The sequence below is a fragment of the Schistocerca gregaria genome, chromosome 3 (assembly GCF_023897955.1).
Source record: "Schistocerca gregaria isolate iqSchGreg1 chromosome 3, iqSchGreg1.2, whole genome shotgun sequence".
NCBI lineage: Eukaryota > Metazoa > Arthropoda > Insecta > Orthoptera > Acrididae > Schistocerca > Schistocerca gregaria.
In genome coordinates, this window is record NC_064922.1 from 547,435,292 (window position 1) to 547,454,679 (window position 19,388).

The 19,388-nt window shown below is 38.8% G+C and overlaps 1 protein-coding gene across 5 annotated transcripts in view; it reads right to left on the reverse strand.

Moving 5' to 3' along the window:
* Window positions 1-19,388, reverse strand: part of LOC126354025 (protein kinase C-binding protein NELL1-like) — an 871,152-nt gene that overhangs the window by 119,392 nt on the left and 732,372 nt on the right. For all 5 annotated transcript variants that reach the window (XM_050003353.1, XM_050003352.1, XM_050003356.1 and 2 more), the window contains 3 exons: window positions 17,613-17,729; window positions 16,360-16,619; window positions 6,999-7,223 (listed from right to left, as the gene is read on the reverse strand). In XM_050003353.1, the coding sequence (XP_049859310.1) occupies window positions 6,999-7,223; window positions 16,360-16,619; window positions 17,613-17,729 (602 nt within the window). The remainder of the gene's footprint in view (window positions 1-6,998; window positions 7,224-16,359; window positions 16,620-17,612; window positions 17,730-19,388) is intronic.

Here is a 19,388-nt window from a genome sequence, read left to right on the forward strand (position 1 = left end):
GATATGTTTACCACAGATTAAGCATTTACACTGCTCCATAGTTCACCAATGATACACATAGCACCACTGTACCTTGTAACATATTTTTTGTTTCATGTTCCTAAGTTTATGTGCTGCAGCTTGCTCATGGAATTATGCTTAAACACTTCATTGGGAAAGGAAACGATGCTGCCATTACTTACAGATACCAGTGAAAATGTTTTTTTTTTTTTCGTCATAATATGGCTATTTGCTCTACTTCCACTACACTTTACAAGGCACAGATGTTTTCAATATTTATATCATAGTTTCAGTTTTCGTCCTTGAAACTAATGGTCCACAACAATCCTAGACGTCTCCATTCCTCCCTACATGACCTACTCTTGAACATGAAATCTACAATTTGTCCAATATCACACAAATGAAATAAAAGAATCAGTGGACATTGACAGTCATGCCTCTTTCAGCCAAAATGTACCCTTGTCCCAGAATGACTTCACCACAGCACCTCCACTTGTGTTGAAAATTAAGAATAACTGGAAAATATGAAAATGGAAAGACAAACAGTTCACTATAAACTATAAGTGTGCAGTCTTTATTGGAAAGTGGTATTCCCTCTTTCAAATGTGTATAAAAAAGATAGTGGAAGACAGTATATCAGGACCAAATATCTTTATGTCATGTTTGCATGTTCTGAGCTGAGGTAATGCAGTCATGTCTGTCATATGCCATATATTTTGTTGGTTCAGATTTCTTATCCACGAACAATAAAAGATTTTTCATGGCTGAATTTCTTACAGGTTATGATATCCACAAAACAGACTGACCAGCAAGGTTTCCAGATTTGAATCCTATAGAATATATCTGAGACACAATGGTGATGAATTAACAACCAGACAGTTGCCACCAAAGTTTACAAACTCCATTGATGAAATGGGATTGATTACCAACAGAACTTCTGTAAAATAGATCAGGGAGAATGCCACACTGCTACTATACAAATGTTGCAGCTTAAAGTAACTATATACCTAAGTTTTCTTTAACAGATATTATTTTCTGCTTATGTAACTTTTTAATGGGTGTCTATCTCCAGTTTCAAAAATACTCTAATTACACTTTCCATATTCTAAGTAAACATTACTTTCCATATTCTAAGTAAACATTTATGATATTGTAATATGCCAAATGTGCTGTGTGCTCTGTCAGACACATCTGACAGAACAGATACCACTGTTTTCTGATACGGTAGCCATAAATATCAATATTTTGAGGGAAGTATTGATGTCAGCTGCAATTGGACATCAAAATAATTCAGGCGGGAAAGCTGAAAATTTGTGCCATATTTGGACTTGAACCAGGACTTCCTGCTTTAGGCGAGCAAATACCTTAATCACTTTGACTATCTGAGCACACTTTTTGCCCAACCAAAATTCTCAACTTATTGCACACTAGGAAGCAGTGTCCATGTCCATTTACCTCATTTGTTTGCAGCAGTTTCTGTGTTCCCACAAGAGGTATGGACCCTATCATGCATCCGGTGTATATATATGGTATCTGTTCTATCAGAAATGTTCAATGAACAGACACCACTGATTTTTGATGCAGCAGCCATAAATATCAGTATTTTGATGGATATAATGATGTCATCTGCAATTGGGCATTGAAATAATATTCAATGGCAAAAGTTGAAAATTTGTGCTAGACTGGGACTAGAACTCAGATATGCCACCTTATGCGAGCAGTTGCCTTAACAGTTTCAGCTAAATGAGCACACTTACCATCCAACAGGAAATCCAGCTTTGAGTTCTGGTCCAGCACAAATTTTCAGCTTATGCCTTTGAATTATTTTAGTGCCCAGTTGTGGCTCAGGTAAGTATGTCCCTCAAAATATTGGTATTTATGGCTGAAAAAAAAAACTGTGCTGTCCATTCTATTGGACATATATATTTGGAAGTTTGACAGCTATGATATCCTCAGTGCAGATGCAAAACAGGGTCCAAACTTCTTGCAGAAACAAAGAAAATGCTTTGATTGCATGATGTAGTGTGTAATAAGTTAAGAATTTAGATCAGATAGCTTATCTGTTAAAGTGACTACCCATGTAAAGCTGGAAATCCAAGTTCGATTCCAGCTCGGGCACAAATTTTCAACTTTTGCCATAACATTATTTCAATGCCCAAGTGCAGCTGATATCAGTACCACCCTCGAAATACTTTAGGGGCAAAAGTAACTTTCACGTGCTGTGTCACTGTCATGTAACCTAGCTCAGTAAGACTTGGACCATACAAGCAAAGAACTTTTACAGACTAGTACAGAAGGTAACCCAAAGAAATATACAATGACACAAACAAAAATGACAGTTTTATTCAAAGATAATAATTACACAGAACATAGCATGATTTATGATGGTCCCTTAGACATAACAAAAGATTCGATATGGTTCTTAATAGAGTGCGTGAACATAATGGAAAACAATGCATGCTCTGTAATGTGCTCCCATTCTGGTCACAAGGTTAGCAAGGAGTTCACATGGTAGGCTCATTCCATTCCTCCACCAGCATGGTTGACAACAGTTGGATAGTTGGTGGTGCATGCATATGTGCTGCAATACGTCTCCCCAGTGCATCCCACATGTACTCAATGGAATTTAAGTCAGGAGAATGGGCAGCCACTCCCTCTGTCAAATATCCTCTACTTCCAAGAGCTCCTTAGTCTACGCATTTTGACAGTCACACATTGTCATCCACAAACATGAAGTCATGGATGAATGCACAGCTGAAAAGATGCACATGGAGAAGGGCTACAATAACATTGATCAGTGAGTGTTCTGTGTTCAAAAACCTGAATTATATTTTCCCACCTCTTTAATAAGCAATGAACAACAGTCATGTACTCTGATAAAGCAAATGGGCATAGTTTTCTGAGCACCCAAAAACATGACTGATGGATTCATTTTATGAGTAATATTACAATTCAGGTAGTGGCAAAATGATAAAGGGCACAGGCTTACTTTGTGTGTGCTATCAGGACATATACGCTGTGCTGACCTGTTCTCTGGCTTCATATTATTAGTGAATAAATCAAAGAAGCAATGGTTACAAACAACAATAAGACATTGTATGACCTACTGTCATTGACAGTAAAATACAATACTATACTTCAGAAACGTATTCTAATTTCAAAACATTGATGAGTTCATCATCTGTCACCCAATACTCTTCTGAGTCAATAGTTGTTTAATTGTAATAGGTTACAATGAAACCTCTTTATAACATTCCTCCATATAATGTTTTCCTCTATGTTACGTCCGTTTTTTTCGGTCCCAACTAAAGGCCCATATAAACAATGTTAAATTTTCCCCTTTACTGCGTTTCCTCTATATTACAGTTTCCTCCATGTAATGCTCATATTTTTGGAACTCTGGTCAATTATTTACCTCTTTATAGCATTTAAGTGACTGGATGTAGACGCATCGTTTTCCGTTATGTGGTTTCACAGTTTGCACTGGCTCAGAAAGCCCGCGCTCAGCTTATTTCATATGTCAACGGCAAAACCGGGTCATGTGACATGTGACGCACATTCTGCTTGCGATCTTTTTGGCGCCATTTCAGACGATGCTTTGTATTAGTACTTAGTAGCGTGTTGTGTGAGCTGAGCAGCAAACAGTTCATGTGCCTAGTAAGTGTGTGTCTTCGATATAACGTTTTTTTTTTTTTAAGCTTTCATCAGTGGACATGGGTGAAAAGCGGAAGAATATTTCTCTGGAAGAGAAGGTTTCTATTATTAAAAAAGTGGAGGCATCTCCTGGCGTGAGTCGCGTGGAGCTAGCAAAGCAATTGGGACTGGCCCCTTCAACACTCAACACTATTATGAAAAACAGATCGTCGATAATGGAAGGGTTTGAGAATTGTGGAAATTTGAAACGTATGCGATTGAAACAATCGATTTACGAAAAAATGGAGAAAGTTTTATTAACTTGGTTTCAGCAAGCACGTGTTGCAAACATTCCTATAAACGGAACTATTTTGAAGGAGAAGGCGCTTCAAATATCACTTCAGTTAGGAATGGACAATTTTAAGGCATCCAATGGATGGATTGACAAATTTCGACAGTGTCATGGCGTTGTGTACAAATCGGAATGTGGATAAAGTAAAAGTGTAGATGAACCAACTGTAGCTCAATGGGTACAGACTCTCCCTAATCTGATACAGGGCTACAAACTGCGTGACATTTATAACGCTGACGAAACCGGCATGTTTTTCAATTTAATGCCGGATAAGACATTTACTTTTTGTGGGGAAAATTGCCATGGCGGTAAGAAGAGCAAGGAACATCTTACTGTTTTGTTGTGTACAAACGCTGATGACAGTGAAAAACTGAAACCTTTGGTTATCGGGAAGAGAAAAAATCCGAGGTGCTTCAAAAACATTTCCACGTTTCCGTGCAAATATACAAACAATGCCAAGGCATGGATGATGAGTGAAATATTTGTATGTTTTCTAAGAGAATTTGTCGCCAAAATGGGGAGTGCTGCAAGAAAAGTGCTGCTGTTTGTGGATAGATGTGCGGCACATCCACCAGACGTACCCTTTCTGAGAAATGTTAAAGTAATTTTCCTACCACCCAACTGCACCAGCCGTCTGCAACCTTTGGACTTGGGAATAATACACGCCCTTTAGGTTAAATATAGGACAGCTGTTGTAAAAAAGGCCTTGAATTTGATGGACCAAAAAAAACCGGGAAGCCAGAAAAGATCACAACTGAAACTGAACATTTTATAGGCAATAAATTTAATTATGTACTCGTGGAGGGAAGTAAGTGCTGAAACTGTTAAAAACTGTTTCACAAAAGTGGGATTCTGTGAGAATGAGATGGCAGCTCCCGTGGAAGAAGTTGCAAGTCATTTGCAAGAGTTTAACCAATTAATAGGCAGTGATTCTGTCACTTTTGAGGACTTTGTGGCTGTGGATGACAACGTGGCAACCACAGGATTACAAAGTATTGAGGAGCTGACTGCACAGAGAAGCTTGGAGAGTAATAGTGAAAGTGACAGTGACAAGGAAGATGATCCTGTGCCCTCATATGCAGCTGAAGCCTTTGAAACATTCAGGAGGTACATTATGGCCCATAGACTTGAGGACAGAACAGTAGTGCAACTTGCTCATTTGGAGCAAGAAATGATTGCCATAGAGTCTAGGAGAAACAGAAAACAAGCAAGCCTGCTTGAATATTTTAAAAAATCATAAGTATGTTATTTTCAGATTGCTTAAGTTCCTAGAGTTTTGTGCAAATTTAAGTTCCATTTCATAATTTAATTATTGAAGTAATTTTTTTTAATCTGTCCCATTTACTGTGTTTTTATGTAATATGTTCAGTAAATATAAACAAAATTTGGCTCATATTCTATAATTGGGTCAACTGAAGAATGGGATACCACCTGTCATCTTTGGAGAATGATGTCAATCTTAAGAATCTGTTATAACTTTTTACTGTACAAACTGATCCATTTACTTTCACCCAACCACCTACCGAGCCCCATGTTTTAATTTAAAAAAAAAAAAAAAAAAAAAAAAAAACGAATCACTTGATACATTGATCATTTGCAATGAATATCATATATTGTGAAAATTTAAAACGTCATCTATGGCACCATTTGTCAAAGCTGATTAGTGGTATCCTGATCTTCAGTAATGCCCTATAATTATTATTTGGAAGCCTCCCTCTTTATAGTGTTTTCCTCTATACAGTGTTCAGAATTTGTGGTCCCTTGAAAAACGTTATATAGGTGTTTCACTGCATATACATTCTAATTCAAATGAAAATTATTACCTTCAAATTCTTAAAAACTTGAGAAAACAGGGTGTGTCTGCAGGTTCCATGGATAGTTCTCGCATTGAAAGCTACTTGACTATTGTCCAAGACAGTGACTAGTTCATTTACCTTCAGAAAAGTCATATCTCATTGTTGGCTGGAGACCCCAAAGGCAAGTTCAGTTGGAAAGGTTCTTGTGTCCTTCACACACAATTGCATCTACACTTCACATAGTGTGAGAGTTGTATGTTTAAGTGTATGTGATAAATGTAAGTGGCTGAAATGGGTGTGTGTAGTGCGGTGTTATGTTTGTGTTGGATGGTGATGTGAGAAGTGAGAGTGAGAAACCTGGTGCTGGTGCATAGCCTACTCCTCTCAAATACCACCAAGTGAGCTGCTGAGCTTAACATATGCATCCAAAAGACAGCTCGCTATCAAAATAGTCACATGCCCTCACTTCTTGGAATTTAATCCAGGACATTGCCACAACGTCTGATGACGAGGGATTGTACAGCACATCCCCTCCTTCCCTTTGCCATAAAGGTAAAGGGAAAGCAGCAAACAGCACATAACAGCACCAGGAGGTTACACATCCAAGTACTGGACATGCCTGGCACTGCTTAACTTCATTGATCTGGCAAGAACTGGTGTACTCAAGGAGGAAAAGCCATTGGCTTCAGTTATTGTCAAAATAATGTTTATAAAAAACCTATCAGTTACAACTTACATGACAGTGATGGTTTCTCTGAGAGGGGCTATACTATTATGTTCAAAGTAATTATATAATTATCTGATTGTTTCTCCTTTTGTAATATCACAATTATTTGTGTTTCTATAATACCAAGAATTTTTACATTACAATTATATTCTCAGTTCATTTTTCTGAATGCAGTCATTTCACATATGTGTTCAATGGAAGAAAATATAGATGTTGTCTTTGGAAATTAATACAAATATTTATCCTATGTGTCAACAGAATGTACCTTGAAAATTTCTGTGAAATAATACTTATTTGAAATAGAATAGTTTCTGTTCAATATTATCAGACACAAAGAAAGGTGGAAACAAATAAAAGACATAAAATTGTTTGAATGCTTCAGCTCATTTTACTAATTGTTAAATTTCTAATTAAATTCATGCCATAACTTAAAATAGAGATAAAGGGGTTCACTGTATAATGTAATAAAATTAAACATTTTCTTACTTACTTTGCAATTACAGGTACTACATTTGTCGTGAGGATTCTGCCACTGGGTGCCTGATTCAAACAAGTGTCCAGCATATGTACAGGGCTGTCCTGAACTGCCATTGTCACCTCTATCCAATGGACAGGGATCATCTTCACAACGTGGACAACAGTCACCTGGTGCCAGGATGGGCTCACTGCACAGCAGAGGAGGGCACTCCATTGGCCAGCAGTCAATCTCTCCATACTAGAATAAGAAAACATAAAATGAAAACAGGCTTTTCACTGTATCTTAAAAACTAAAATCAGAACTTAGTCATGATGCCTATATCTTATGTCTTATAAATTGGTCCTACTCAAACACAAGTATCAGATGATATTCACAGTCACAAAACAAACTAAGAAAGAAGTGACAGAAATCACACAAGAGATAACACCACTACACAACAAGCTATAATATGCCAAGGGCACAGGAAAGAACCTGAAAAAAGAGAGAGAGAGAGAGAGAGAGAGAGAGAGAGAGAGAGAGAGAGAGAGAGAGAGAGAGAGAGAGAGAGAGAGAGAAATGGCAAAGAAGTGAATAACGCTTTTAAAAGAGAGGGCAGTTAACTACAAAATGAATTAACAGAAGTGTTATAAAATAGAGAAAGAGAGAGAGAGAGACTATTATTACTAAAAAAGTATGAATGTCATAAATCAAACTAATTAAAAAGAAGAACAGACATACCGACTGTCTCATGATAAATTTTAAAAGTAAAGATTCAAATAAAAGAGGGAGAGAAAAGATGAAAGAAGATGAATAAAAAAAGGTACAATTACAAGGACTGGAAAGTTAGCATATTAATGAGCAATACACAGAGGCAATATGAAATACTTGCAAAAGCAATATATTGGAAGCAAGAAACCGTAAAGAGATTAGCATGAAGTTATTTAGTTGAGATAGGTAAAGTGTGGTGTGTTACAACTCTGCCCCAAAGAAAAAGGGCATTCAAGAGTGCCTGTAGTTTGCCTGCCATTTATAAGCAAGTGTAAATTGTAGGCTACCTATCAGACAACCCTATTTCAAACCACTTACAACATGTTCTGTCATGTGCACACAGCCTCTATCGCTGATGTAATGAGTCATTTAAAAAGCTTAAATATGACACTTCAGGTGAAGCATCTGTTGATTATTAACATTTGCAATAAAATTTACTGGTAAACTGCATCTGTCTGAAAGTCACCTTTATATAGGAAACTTGATTTTTATTGAGTACATTTCACTGCTAAAATTACCACTGGACAAATGCTTCATTGTTTATTAACAAAACATGGTGGTGCATTGTCAGAGTATTGGATATAGATTTAGGACCTACGTAATTATTGAAATTATTTAATACTCCATTTTCCATATACTGCAACATTCAAAATGTAACTAACAGAGACTTGTTTACAACACTGCACTTTGCTCATGTACAGTATTACAGGAACACTAATTTGTTATGATACACACCAAACAATTTCCTAAACTACATAGAAATGCAGCTGTCATTAGGTGGTAGGCCTATGGGTCAACATTTTGTTGTGACCACCTACTTTTTCTTCTTAAAAAGATGAAATCTGATCCTTTCTTCATGATCCAACACTGTGTTTTGCAATGACAGGGGTCTGACATAAAGTATTTCATCATTTGTGAATAAAAATAAATGTCACAGTCCATAAGTAGATAGAATTTTTTTTGTCTGTTAGGACTGTGTTGTTATCATTGAATTTACTAAGCTATGATCGGCTAAGTGGTGACCAATTCTGATGAGCCCAAAGTGTTGACTGCCTACATTCAAAATGTCTGCCCCCTCCTGCCCACAGGTGTAGGGTTCCCCCACTGCCTATTGTGAACTGTTTCTCCACCTGAAGTCCACCTCTGTCCTTGGGTGGCCAGCTGCCTGCAGGGTCCAGTTGACCTAGGATAACCTGTGTTAGTGAGACATTTGGCTCCACAGATTTTTGAACAATAGCAACCCGAGGGGAATTTCAAATGTCTGTGTTTGCGAGAAAAGTACGCAGGTACGTGAAGAGCTGCAGACAGATATGATACACTGCTTGGATAAAATGCTCCTCAATGGGCTACAAACCACATAAACTTTACATCAACACATTTTCACTCACAGTCACAAAAATTCATAATGATGATCACACATCACTAAAATACAAGGTACTTTAGAAATAAATCATTGTTTTCTGAAGGGCAAGATAATTAAAAGTTAGCCCTTTTCGTAAGGATAAATAAATCATAATTAATATATAGAGAATGTCACTGAAACTAATCTGAGGTTTCTGTCAATTGTCTGCCTCACAGTGGCATAGGATAGTTCAACTCAAAACCAATACACCTACTCAGTAAGATGCATTCATGAATTTTCAGAAGTCAAGGTTTATTACTAGATCACATCTAAACTCACAGTGTGCCTCTATTCTGCTTCACATTGGCGCCTATGCTTGTTATGTGCACATTCAGTCATCAATAAATATGCCTAAATGCTCTGTTCTGCCACTAATGCTGCTGAGTAGGGAGGTCGGTAAAAGGAGCCAGTTATAAGCTAGTTGTTGAGTATAACCTCCACCCATAACAATTCACAGGAACTATCCACTTCTATTTCGCTACAGGATATACTACTACTAACAGCAACAAACATGCCACCACTGGTTGCATGCAATCTATCCTTTCTAAACACCATCTGTGCCTTTGTAAAAATTTGGGCAGAATTTATCTCTGGCTTCAGCCAGCTTTCTGTACCTGTAACAATTTCAGCTCCGGTGCTGCTTATCAGCACTTGAAGTTCCGGTACTTTACCATTGCAGCTTCAACAGTTTACAATTGCAATACCGATTGCTGGTTGGTCCCCACATGTCCTGGCTTTTCCCAGCACCCTTTGAGGCTACTGCACTTTCTGTACTTGTCTGAGGCCATCTAACCAAAAAACTGCCCAGTCCATGCCACAAAACCCAGGCTACCCACGTAGCTACCTACTGTGTATAGTGGACTCCTTGACCTATCCAGTGGAACACGAAATCCCACCACCCTATGGCACAACTCAAGGAATCTGCAGCCCATACGGTCACAGAACAGTCTCAGCCTCTGATTTAGACCCTCCACTCAGGTCTGTACCAAAGGTCCGCAGTCAGTCCTATCAACGAGTCTGTATGTGCTAACAGAAGTAAATATGGCTACAAACAGCAAACATAAACTCCATACAGATAAAAATGATACAGTAAAAGGAGAATGTATAAAAATAATAATGAAACTGTGCAAACCATATTGAGTAAAATAAAAAGTTTGTCTGTGAGTGTGTGTGTGTCTTTGTGTGTGTGTGTGTGTGTGAGAGAGAGAGAGAGAGAGAGAGAGAGAGAGAGAAAGAGAGAGAGAGAGAGAGCTGTGTCTGTTGTTTCATAAGAAAACAGCTAGCTTCTTCATCTCCCAGTACCTATTGCAACCTACATCCTTCTGAATCTGTTTAGTATATTCTTTTCTTGGTCTCCCTCTAGGATTTGTACCCTGCACACTGCCCTCCAGTACTAAAATGGGGATCCTTGATGCCTCAGAACGAGTCCTACCAACCAATCCGTTCTCCTAGTCAAGTTGTGCCACAAATTTCTCTTCTCCCCAATTCTATTCAATACCTCCCCCACATGAACCATGGACCTTGCCATCAAGTGGGGGAGGGGGGGGGGGGGGCTTGCATGCCACAGTGATACAGATAGCCGTACCGTAGGTGTTGAGAGGCCAGACAAATGTGTGGTTCCTGAAGAGGGGCAGCAGCCTTTTCAGTAATTGCAGGGGCAACAGCCATAATTTTTCCCGAGGGCATGCAGCTTTACTGTATGGTTAAATGATGATGGCGTCCTCTTGGGTAACATATTCTGGAGGTAAAATAGTCCCCCATTCGGATCTCCAGGTGGCGACTACTCGAGAGGATGTTGTTATCAGGAGAAAGAAAACTGTCGTTCTACGGATCGGAGTGTGGAATGTCAGATCCCTTAATCAGGCAGGTAGGTTAGAAAATTTAAAAAGGGAAATGGATAGGTTAAAGTTAGATATAGTGGGAATTAGTGAAGTTCGGTCGCAGGAGGAACAAGACTTCTGGTCATGTGAATACAGCGTTATAAATATATGCAGGGGTAGGTTTAATAATGAATATAAAAAAAAATAGGAGTGTGGGTAAGCTACTGCAAACATCATAGTGAATGCATTATTGTGGTCAAGATAAACACGAAGCCCAAGCCTACCACAGTAGTACTAGTTTATATGCCGAGTAGCTGCACAGATGATGAAGAGATTGATGAAATATATGATAAGATAAAAGAAATTACTCAGATTGTGAAGGGAGACAAAAATTTAATAGCCATGGGTAACTGCAGTTTGGTAGTAGTGAAAGGGAGAAAAGGAAACATAGTAGGTGAATATGGATGGGGGGGGGGGGGGGGGGGGGGGAAGAAATGAAAGAGGAAGCCACCTGGTAGAATTTTGCACAGAGCGCAACTTAATCATAGCTAACACTTGTTTCAAGAATCATAAAAGAAGGTTGTATACATGGAAGAAGCCTGGAGATACTGACAGGTTTCAGATAGATTATATAATGCTAAGACAGAGATTTATTAGCCAGGTTTTAAACTGCAAGACATTTCCAGGGGCAGAAGTAGACTCGACCACAATCTATTGGTTATGAACTGTAGATTAAAACTGAAGAAACAGCAAAAAGGTGGATATTTAAGAAGATGGGACCTGGATAAACTGACTAAACCAGAGGTTGTACAGAGTTTCAGGGAGGAAATAAGGGAACAATTGACAGGAATGGGGAAAGAAAAACAGTAGAAGAAGAATGGGTAGCTTTGAGGGATGAAGTAGTGAAGGTAGCAGAGGATAAAGTAGGTAAAAAGACGAGGACTACTACAAATCCTTGGGTAACAGAAGAAATATTGAATTTAATTGATGAAAGGAGAAAATATAAAAATGCGGTAAATGAAGCAGGCAAGAAAGAATACAAACATCTCAAAAATGAGATCAAAAGGAAGTGCAAAATGGCTAAGCAGGGATGGCTAGACGACAAATGTAAGGATGTAGAGGCTTATCTCATGAGGGGTAAGACAGATACTGCCTACAGGAAAATTAATGAGACCTTTGGAGAAAAGAGAACCGCTTGTATGAATATCAGTTCTAAGCAAAGAAGGGAAAGCAGAAAAGTGGAAGGAGTATATAGAGGCTCTATACAGGGGCGATGTACTTGAGGACAATATTATGGAAACGGAAGAGGATGTAGATGAAGATGAAATGGGAGATACAATACTACGTGAAGAGTTTGACAGAACACTGAAAGACCTAAGTCGAAACAAGGCTGTGGGAGTAGACTACATTCCATTGGAACTGCTGGTAGCCTTGGGAGAGCCAGCCCTGACAAAACTCTACCATATGGTGAGCAAGATGTATGAGACAGGCGAAATACCCTCAGACTTCAAGAAGAATATAATAATTCCAACCCAAAGAAAGCAGGTGTTGACAGATGTGAAAATTACAGAACTATCAGTTTAATAAGTCACAGCTGCAAAATACTAACGCGGATTCTTTACAGATGAATGGAAAAACTGGTAGAAGCCAACCTCGGAGAACATCAGTTTGGATTCTGCAGAAATGCTGGAAAACGTAAGGCAATACTGACAATAAGACTTATCTTAGAAGCTAGATTAAGGAAAGGCAAACCTATGTTTCTAGCATTTGCAGACTTAGAGAAAGTTTTTGACAATGTTGACTGGAATACTCTCTTTCAAATTCTGAAGGTGGCTTGGGTAAAATACAGGAAGCGAAAGGCTGTTTACAATTTGTACAGAAACCAGATGGCAGTTATTAGAGTCGAGGGGCATGAAAGGGAAGCAGTGGTTGGAAACGGAGTAAGACAGGGTTGTAGCCTCTCCCCGATGTTATTCAATCTGTATATTGAGCAAGCAATGAAGGAAACAAACGAAAAATTTGGAGTAGGTATTAAAATTCATGGAGAAGAAATAAAAACTTTGAGGTTCACCGATGACATTGTAATTCTGTCAGAGACAGCAAAGGACTTGGAAGAGCAGCTGAACGGAATGGACAGTGTCTTGAAAGGAGGATATAAGATGAACATCAACAAAAGCAAAACGAGGATAATGGAATGTAGTCAAATTAAATCGGGTGATGCTGAGGGAATTAGATTAGGAAATGAGACACTTAAAGTAGTAAAGGAGTTTTGCTATTTAGGAAGTAAAATAACTGATGATGGTCAAAGTAGAGAGGATACAAAATGTAGACTGGCAATGGCAAGGAAAGCGTTTCTGAAGAAGAGAAATTTGTTAACATCGAATATAGATTTATGTATCAGGAAGTCATTTCTGAAAGTATTTGTTTGGAGTGTAGCTGTGTATGGAAGTGAAACATGGACGATAACTAGTTTGGACAAGAAGAGAATAGAAGCTTTCGAAATGTGGTGCTACAGAAGAATACTGAAGATAAGGTGGATAGATCACGTAACTAATGAAGAGGTATTGAATAGGATTGGGGAGAAGAGAAGTTTGTGGCACAACTTGACTAGAAGAAGGGATCGGTTGGTAGGACATGTTTTGAGGCATCAAGGGATCACAAATTTAGCATTGGAGGGCAGCGTGGAGGGTAAAAATTGTAGAGGGAGACCGAGAGATGAGTACACTAAGCAGATTCAGAAGGATGTAGGTTGCAGTAGGTACTGGGAGATGAAGAAGCTTGCACAGGATAGAGTAGCATGGAGAGCTGCATCAAACCAGTCTCAGCACTGAAGCCCACAACAACAACAACCTCCTCATTAGTTATGTGATCTACCCATCTAATCTTCAGCATTCATCTGTAGCACTGCATTTTGAAAGTTTCTATTCTTTTATTGTCTAAACTATTTATCGTCCACGTTTCACTTCCATACATGGCTACACTCCGTACAAACACTTTCAGAAACGACTTCCTGACACTTAAATCTATACTCTATGTTAACAAATTTCTCTTCTTCAGAAATGCTTTCCTTGCCATTGCCAGTCTACATTATATATCCTCTCCACTTCAACCATCATCAGTTATTTTGCTCCCCAAATAGCAAAACTTATTTACTACATTAAGTGTCTCATTACCTAATCTAATTCCCTCAACATCACCTGATTTAATTCGACTACATTCCATTATCTTCATTTTGCTTTTGTTAATGTTCATCTTATATCCTCCTTCCGAGACACTGTCTATTCCTTTCAACTGCTCTTCAAGGCCCTTTGCTGTCTCTGACAGAATTACAATGTTATTACTGAACCTCAAAGTTTTTATTTCTTCTCCATGGATTTAAATTCCTACTCGAACTTTTTCTTTTGTTTCCCTTACTGGTTGCTCAATGTACAGATTGAATAACATCATGGATAGGCTACAACATGGTCTCTTTCCCTCCCCAACCATTGCTTCCCTTTCATGCCCCTCGACTCTTATAACTGCCATCTGGTTTCTGTACAAATTGCATTTTTTTTTCAGAATTTGAAAGAGATCATTCCAGTCAACATTGTCAAAAGCTTTCTCTATGTCTATAAATGCTAGAAACATAGATTTGCCTTTCCTTGATCTATCTTTTAAGATAAGTCATAGGGTCAGTATTGCCTCATGTATTCCATCATTTCTACGGAATCCAAACTGACCTTCTTTGAGGTTGGCTTCTCTAAGTTTTTCCTTTCATCTGTAAAGAATTTGTGTTAGTATTTTCAACTGTGACTTATTAAACTGATAGTTTGGTAATTTTCACATCTGTCAACACCTGCTTTCTTTGGGACTGTAATTATTATATTCTTCTTGAAGTCTGAGGGTATTTCACCTGTCTCATATATCTTGTTCATCAGATGGTAGAGTTTTGTCAGGGCTGGCTCTCCCAAGGCTACCAGTAGTTCTAATGGAATGTTGTCTACTCCTGGGGCATTGCTTCAACTTAGGTGTTTAAGTGTTCTGTCAAACTCTTCATGCAGTATCATATTTCCCATTTCATCTTCATCTACATCCTCTTTCATTTCCATAATATTGTTCTGAAGTACATCACCCATGTATAGACCCATTATGTACTCCTCCCACCTTTCTGCTTTCCCTTCTTTGCTTAGATGTAGATGTAGCTTACAATTACCAAAGTAGAACTAATTTTGTGTGGTATTTGTAAATACACATGTTATTGTAACACACACTAGTTCTGACACAATCAGTGAAAAGGAATGTGGAAACAATAAGAAAAGAATTCTTATTTTGCACAAGCAACAACTGACTGCAGAATTTCAGACTTCTTTCATGTGAGTCAATCATAAACAAAAGAGAACTGGAAGTTGTCACACACATATTTTGTGTGTGTGAATTTCACAGATTTTAGACTTAGATGATTTAGTGACACCTTCCACACTAGCATGCTGATGCGAACACTGCAGTCTCAACTTACTGCACTCAAAACAGGAAAAATTGTGGAGCGTAAAGGAAGTGTTTCTTCCACTTTAAGCAGATAATAATGCACTTCCAAGTAAACACAATGGAAATGAAATGAGCATTTGGCACCATTGGCCGGGAGGCCCCTTGCAGGGCAGGTCCGGCAGCCTTGGTGCAGGTCTTATTACATTCGACGCCACATTGAGTGACCTGCACGCCAGATGGGGATGAAATGATGATGAAGGTAACACAACACCCAGTCACCGAGTGGAGAAAATCCCCAACCTAGCCGGGAATCAAACCCGGGCCCGTAGGACAGCAATCCGTCATTCTGACCACTCAGCTATCGGGGCAGACATTAAAACACAATATCAAAGTAATAAAAGAAAACTGAGGTGCTATTCCGTACAGACTGCAGTAACAATTAATTCAGGAGCTCTTGAAACCTATGTTGGGAGTCATCTACAGCAACAGAGCAATGAAACATGGTTCACAGCAAGTTGCTACAAAAACTTGGTTCAATGCAGATGCCTGTGCATACTGTTAACAACATCTGTGTCTTGCTGTCAGGCCCCATTATCCTGTGAGAACCATCATGGGCCACATTTATTGCTGTGGAGGTCCTGGATCTGGATTCCGGTGAGAACATAACAAGTTTCTTGAATGGGAAAGCCCACAACAGGGCCTTCTCAGTCTCATGATGGAAAATGAAAAACTTTTTGAATGAATATTTGGTGAGATTGATATGCAAGTCGACAAACTGGTGTGAAATTGAAGGGTTACTGTCATTTTGGAAGTCACATGACCTCTTCATGATCCAATTTAAGAATACACAAGCACATAACATTTAAAAACCAACAATATCATAATAACCATAACTCATAAATTAAGCTCACAGTAGCTGCTCTTTTATTATGGTTCTTACCAGACATTCACATGTTTGGCACTGATAGATCCAACGTTCACCACTTCGAAACACAACATGCCTCAGTTCTTGATGATGGCAAGCTGCACTAGGATCACACTGAGGACAACATTTGTCGTTGCGACTGCTCCGTTGGCTGCAGTCACATATGGGATCACGACAGGAGACAACACCATCAGAACATTCACAGCGATGACATGGTCTGCCTTTTGGGGTCACAACTCCACCATTCATCAGTTCATCTCCCTCAAACATACAACCTGTCAAACAAGCAATGTTACTAAATTTTGGACATGCACTTCACTTAGAAACATTAAAACATCAAATTAATATTTAAAAAACCTCTCTGTTGCAAATCTCTGACAGAAAAGGCTGTTTGTCTAATTATGATACTAATTATTGATCACTTGATCAATGGGCAATAAACTATTTATTGATCTTACTACCTGGAACTAATTATGCTAATAATTCATCTAAAGAATACAATACATGAATCTTGCCAGTTTCCATGACTACTAGGACATGAATGACTTTTTCCTATTATGTTATATCATTTATTTCCTAGATTAAGTGTGTTGTCTTCTTATATTTTCTTTGAGACTGGTTAACCTTCTGACAAGCTAACCTACATGCTACAATTTGTGTAACAAACTCATGTTAACTGCCATTTAGACTGTTCTCTGAATGGCCTATCAATGTCAGTTATTTCTTCAGAAATTAATTGCTTCAATGTACAATTTCAAAAGAGCTGTGGCAGAGATGCCAATATGTATGTGATGAAAGATGCTTCTTTAAGTTAAACTCATTTTACATTTCACACAATTTGAAACAAAAAGTAAAGTATACCAATGAACTGCTGAACTAGGAAGAGCTGGAGTATGTGTGAAAAGAAAAAATTATAACTTATATTATAATCATAAGATTTTTAATAGGCAAAATATGTAAGTGCAACATGTATACTAACATGTGACAGGTGTGTTCACAGGAAAACGTACAAGAGAATTACAACACAATAAAAATCTGCAAGCTTTTCAAATTAAGGGTCTTTCTCCATTAGATACGAAGAATGATATAAAAGAGGAAAAATTGTTGATAGCTGTAAAAAAGCCACAGAAAATAACAAGACTCTAAGAATTCAGGATAAAAAATCAATATATGAGAAAATCTTAAGTATTTATTTCATTCAACCAAATAAGATTCAATCAGTCATTTCTGTATAAAAAAATCAGGATTCAATTCATTAACATACTTACTTAGTTTGCAGTTGGGTGTTTCAGTATCACTGCAAGAACACTGAAAACTCCCTTCTGTATTAATACATTTTGCAGAGGGGTGACACGTGTGGAGACCTTCAGAACACTCATCTACATCTGTAAAAAGAAAATATAAAACTGTATCTCCAAAATTAAATTGTGTTTGGTGTAAGAATGAAATCAAATAATGTGGAGCAACAATAATAAAGACAAATTAAATTAATTAAATTCAATGTCATGTTGTCCACGTTTGGCTGTGGTTTCAAAATTATGAAAGTTTATGACATAAATTAAACAATGGAAACTCCAGGTAGGAATATCAACAATGTAGGAAAAGACACATTGCTACTTACCATAAAGAAGACACATCAAGCTGTGGACATGTACAATTAAAACACACTCACATACGGCCTTCATCCACAGCCTCCATCTGTAAAAGGGAAACACACATATACACCATTCACACACACACACACACACACACACACACACACACACACACACACACATCTCATGCATACACGACTGCCAACTTCAGCATCTCAGGCTGGAATGCGACATCATGTGAGATGCAAACAGCAATCTGGGTGGATTGGGGATGGGTAAGTGGAAGGGGCAGCAGTATATGGGTGGCGTGAGAATCAAATACTGTCTGGTGGAGTGTGCAGGGACTAGACTGTCAACAAGTGCAGCACCAGGAGGTTGTGGGGCAGGGAGATGGAGAGAAAAGGAGCAAAGAAGGAGAGATGTAGGGAAAGATGGGAGGATGCATTGGCAGAGGGCTGCGAATAACCAGAGTTGGAGATGAGAATAGGAAGGAGTTCATAGGACAGAGTAAGTGGACACTGTTGGTTTGAGGGTGTGTGGACACTAAATTACAGTAGGATCAGACTGGGATAATTATGGGAGCAGACAATGTGTTGTAAAGATAGCTCCCATCTGTGCTGTTCAGAAAGGCTGTTGCGGAGGGTAGGATCCAGATGGCTTGGGTAGTGAAGAGGCCATTGAAATTAAATGTGTTATGTTCAGCTTAGTGCACTGCCACAGGGTGGTCTACTTTGCTCTTGGCTGCATTCTGGCATTGGCCTTTCAGGTGTGGATAGCTGGTTGGTAGTCATACCAATGTAAAAAGCTGTGCAATGATTTCAACAGAGCTAGTAAGTGAGATGGCTGCTTTCACAGGTGGCCTGGTCCCTGATGAGGTAGGATGACCTGTGATAGGACTGGAATATGAAGTGTTGGGTGGGTGGATTGGGCAGGTTTTGCGCCTAATTCTTCCGTAGGGATTTTGATCCTTGTTGTCAGGGGGTGAGATTTGGAGTGGCAAAGGGATAAACTAAGATATTGTGTTCCAGTCTGGGGTTGTACTAAGGGATGAAGGGGGCACTACTTTGTGGCTGGTTCTTAGGGTTGGTGGGAAGACTGGGAGTGTGAGGTAAAATGGTGTGGGAGATTTGTTTCCAGGCTAGGTCTGGGGGACAGTGCCTGTCTGTGACAGCCTTGACAAATCTCTCAGCATAGTGAGCAAGGGAGTTTGTCAAAATGCAGGATAGTGAGGCTACATTGGTGGTAAGGAATTCCTTGAAGGTGAGCAGTGGGTGGTTAGGTGGGAGGGAGGGGGGGGGGATCATGGTTGGATGGTGGTATGAACTGGAAGAAGCAAGGCTCACAGTTGGAATTGAGTGGTTTTCGTTGGAGGGATTGGTGGCAAGGAAGTTCTTCCATTGTAGGGATCTGAAGAAGGAGAGTAGGTTTTGATAAGTCCAGCTTGGTTAA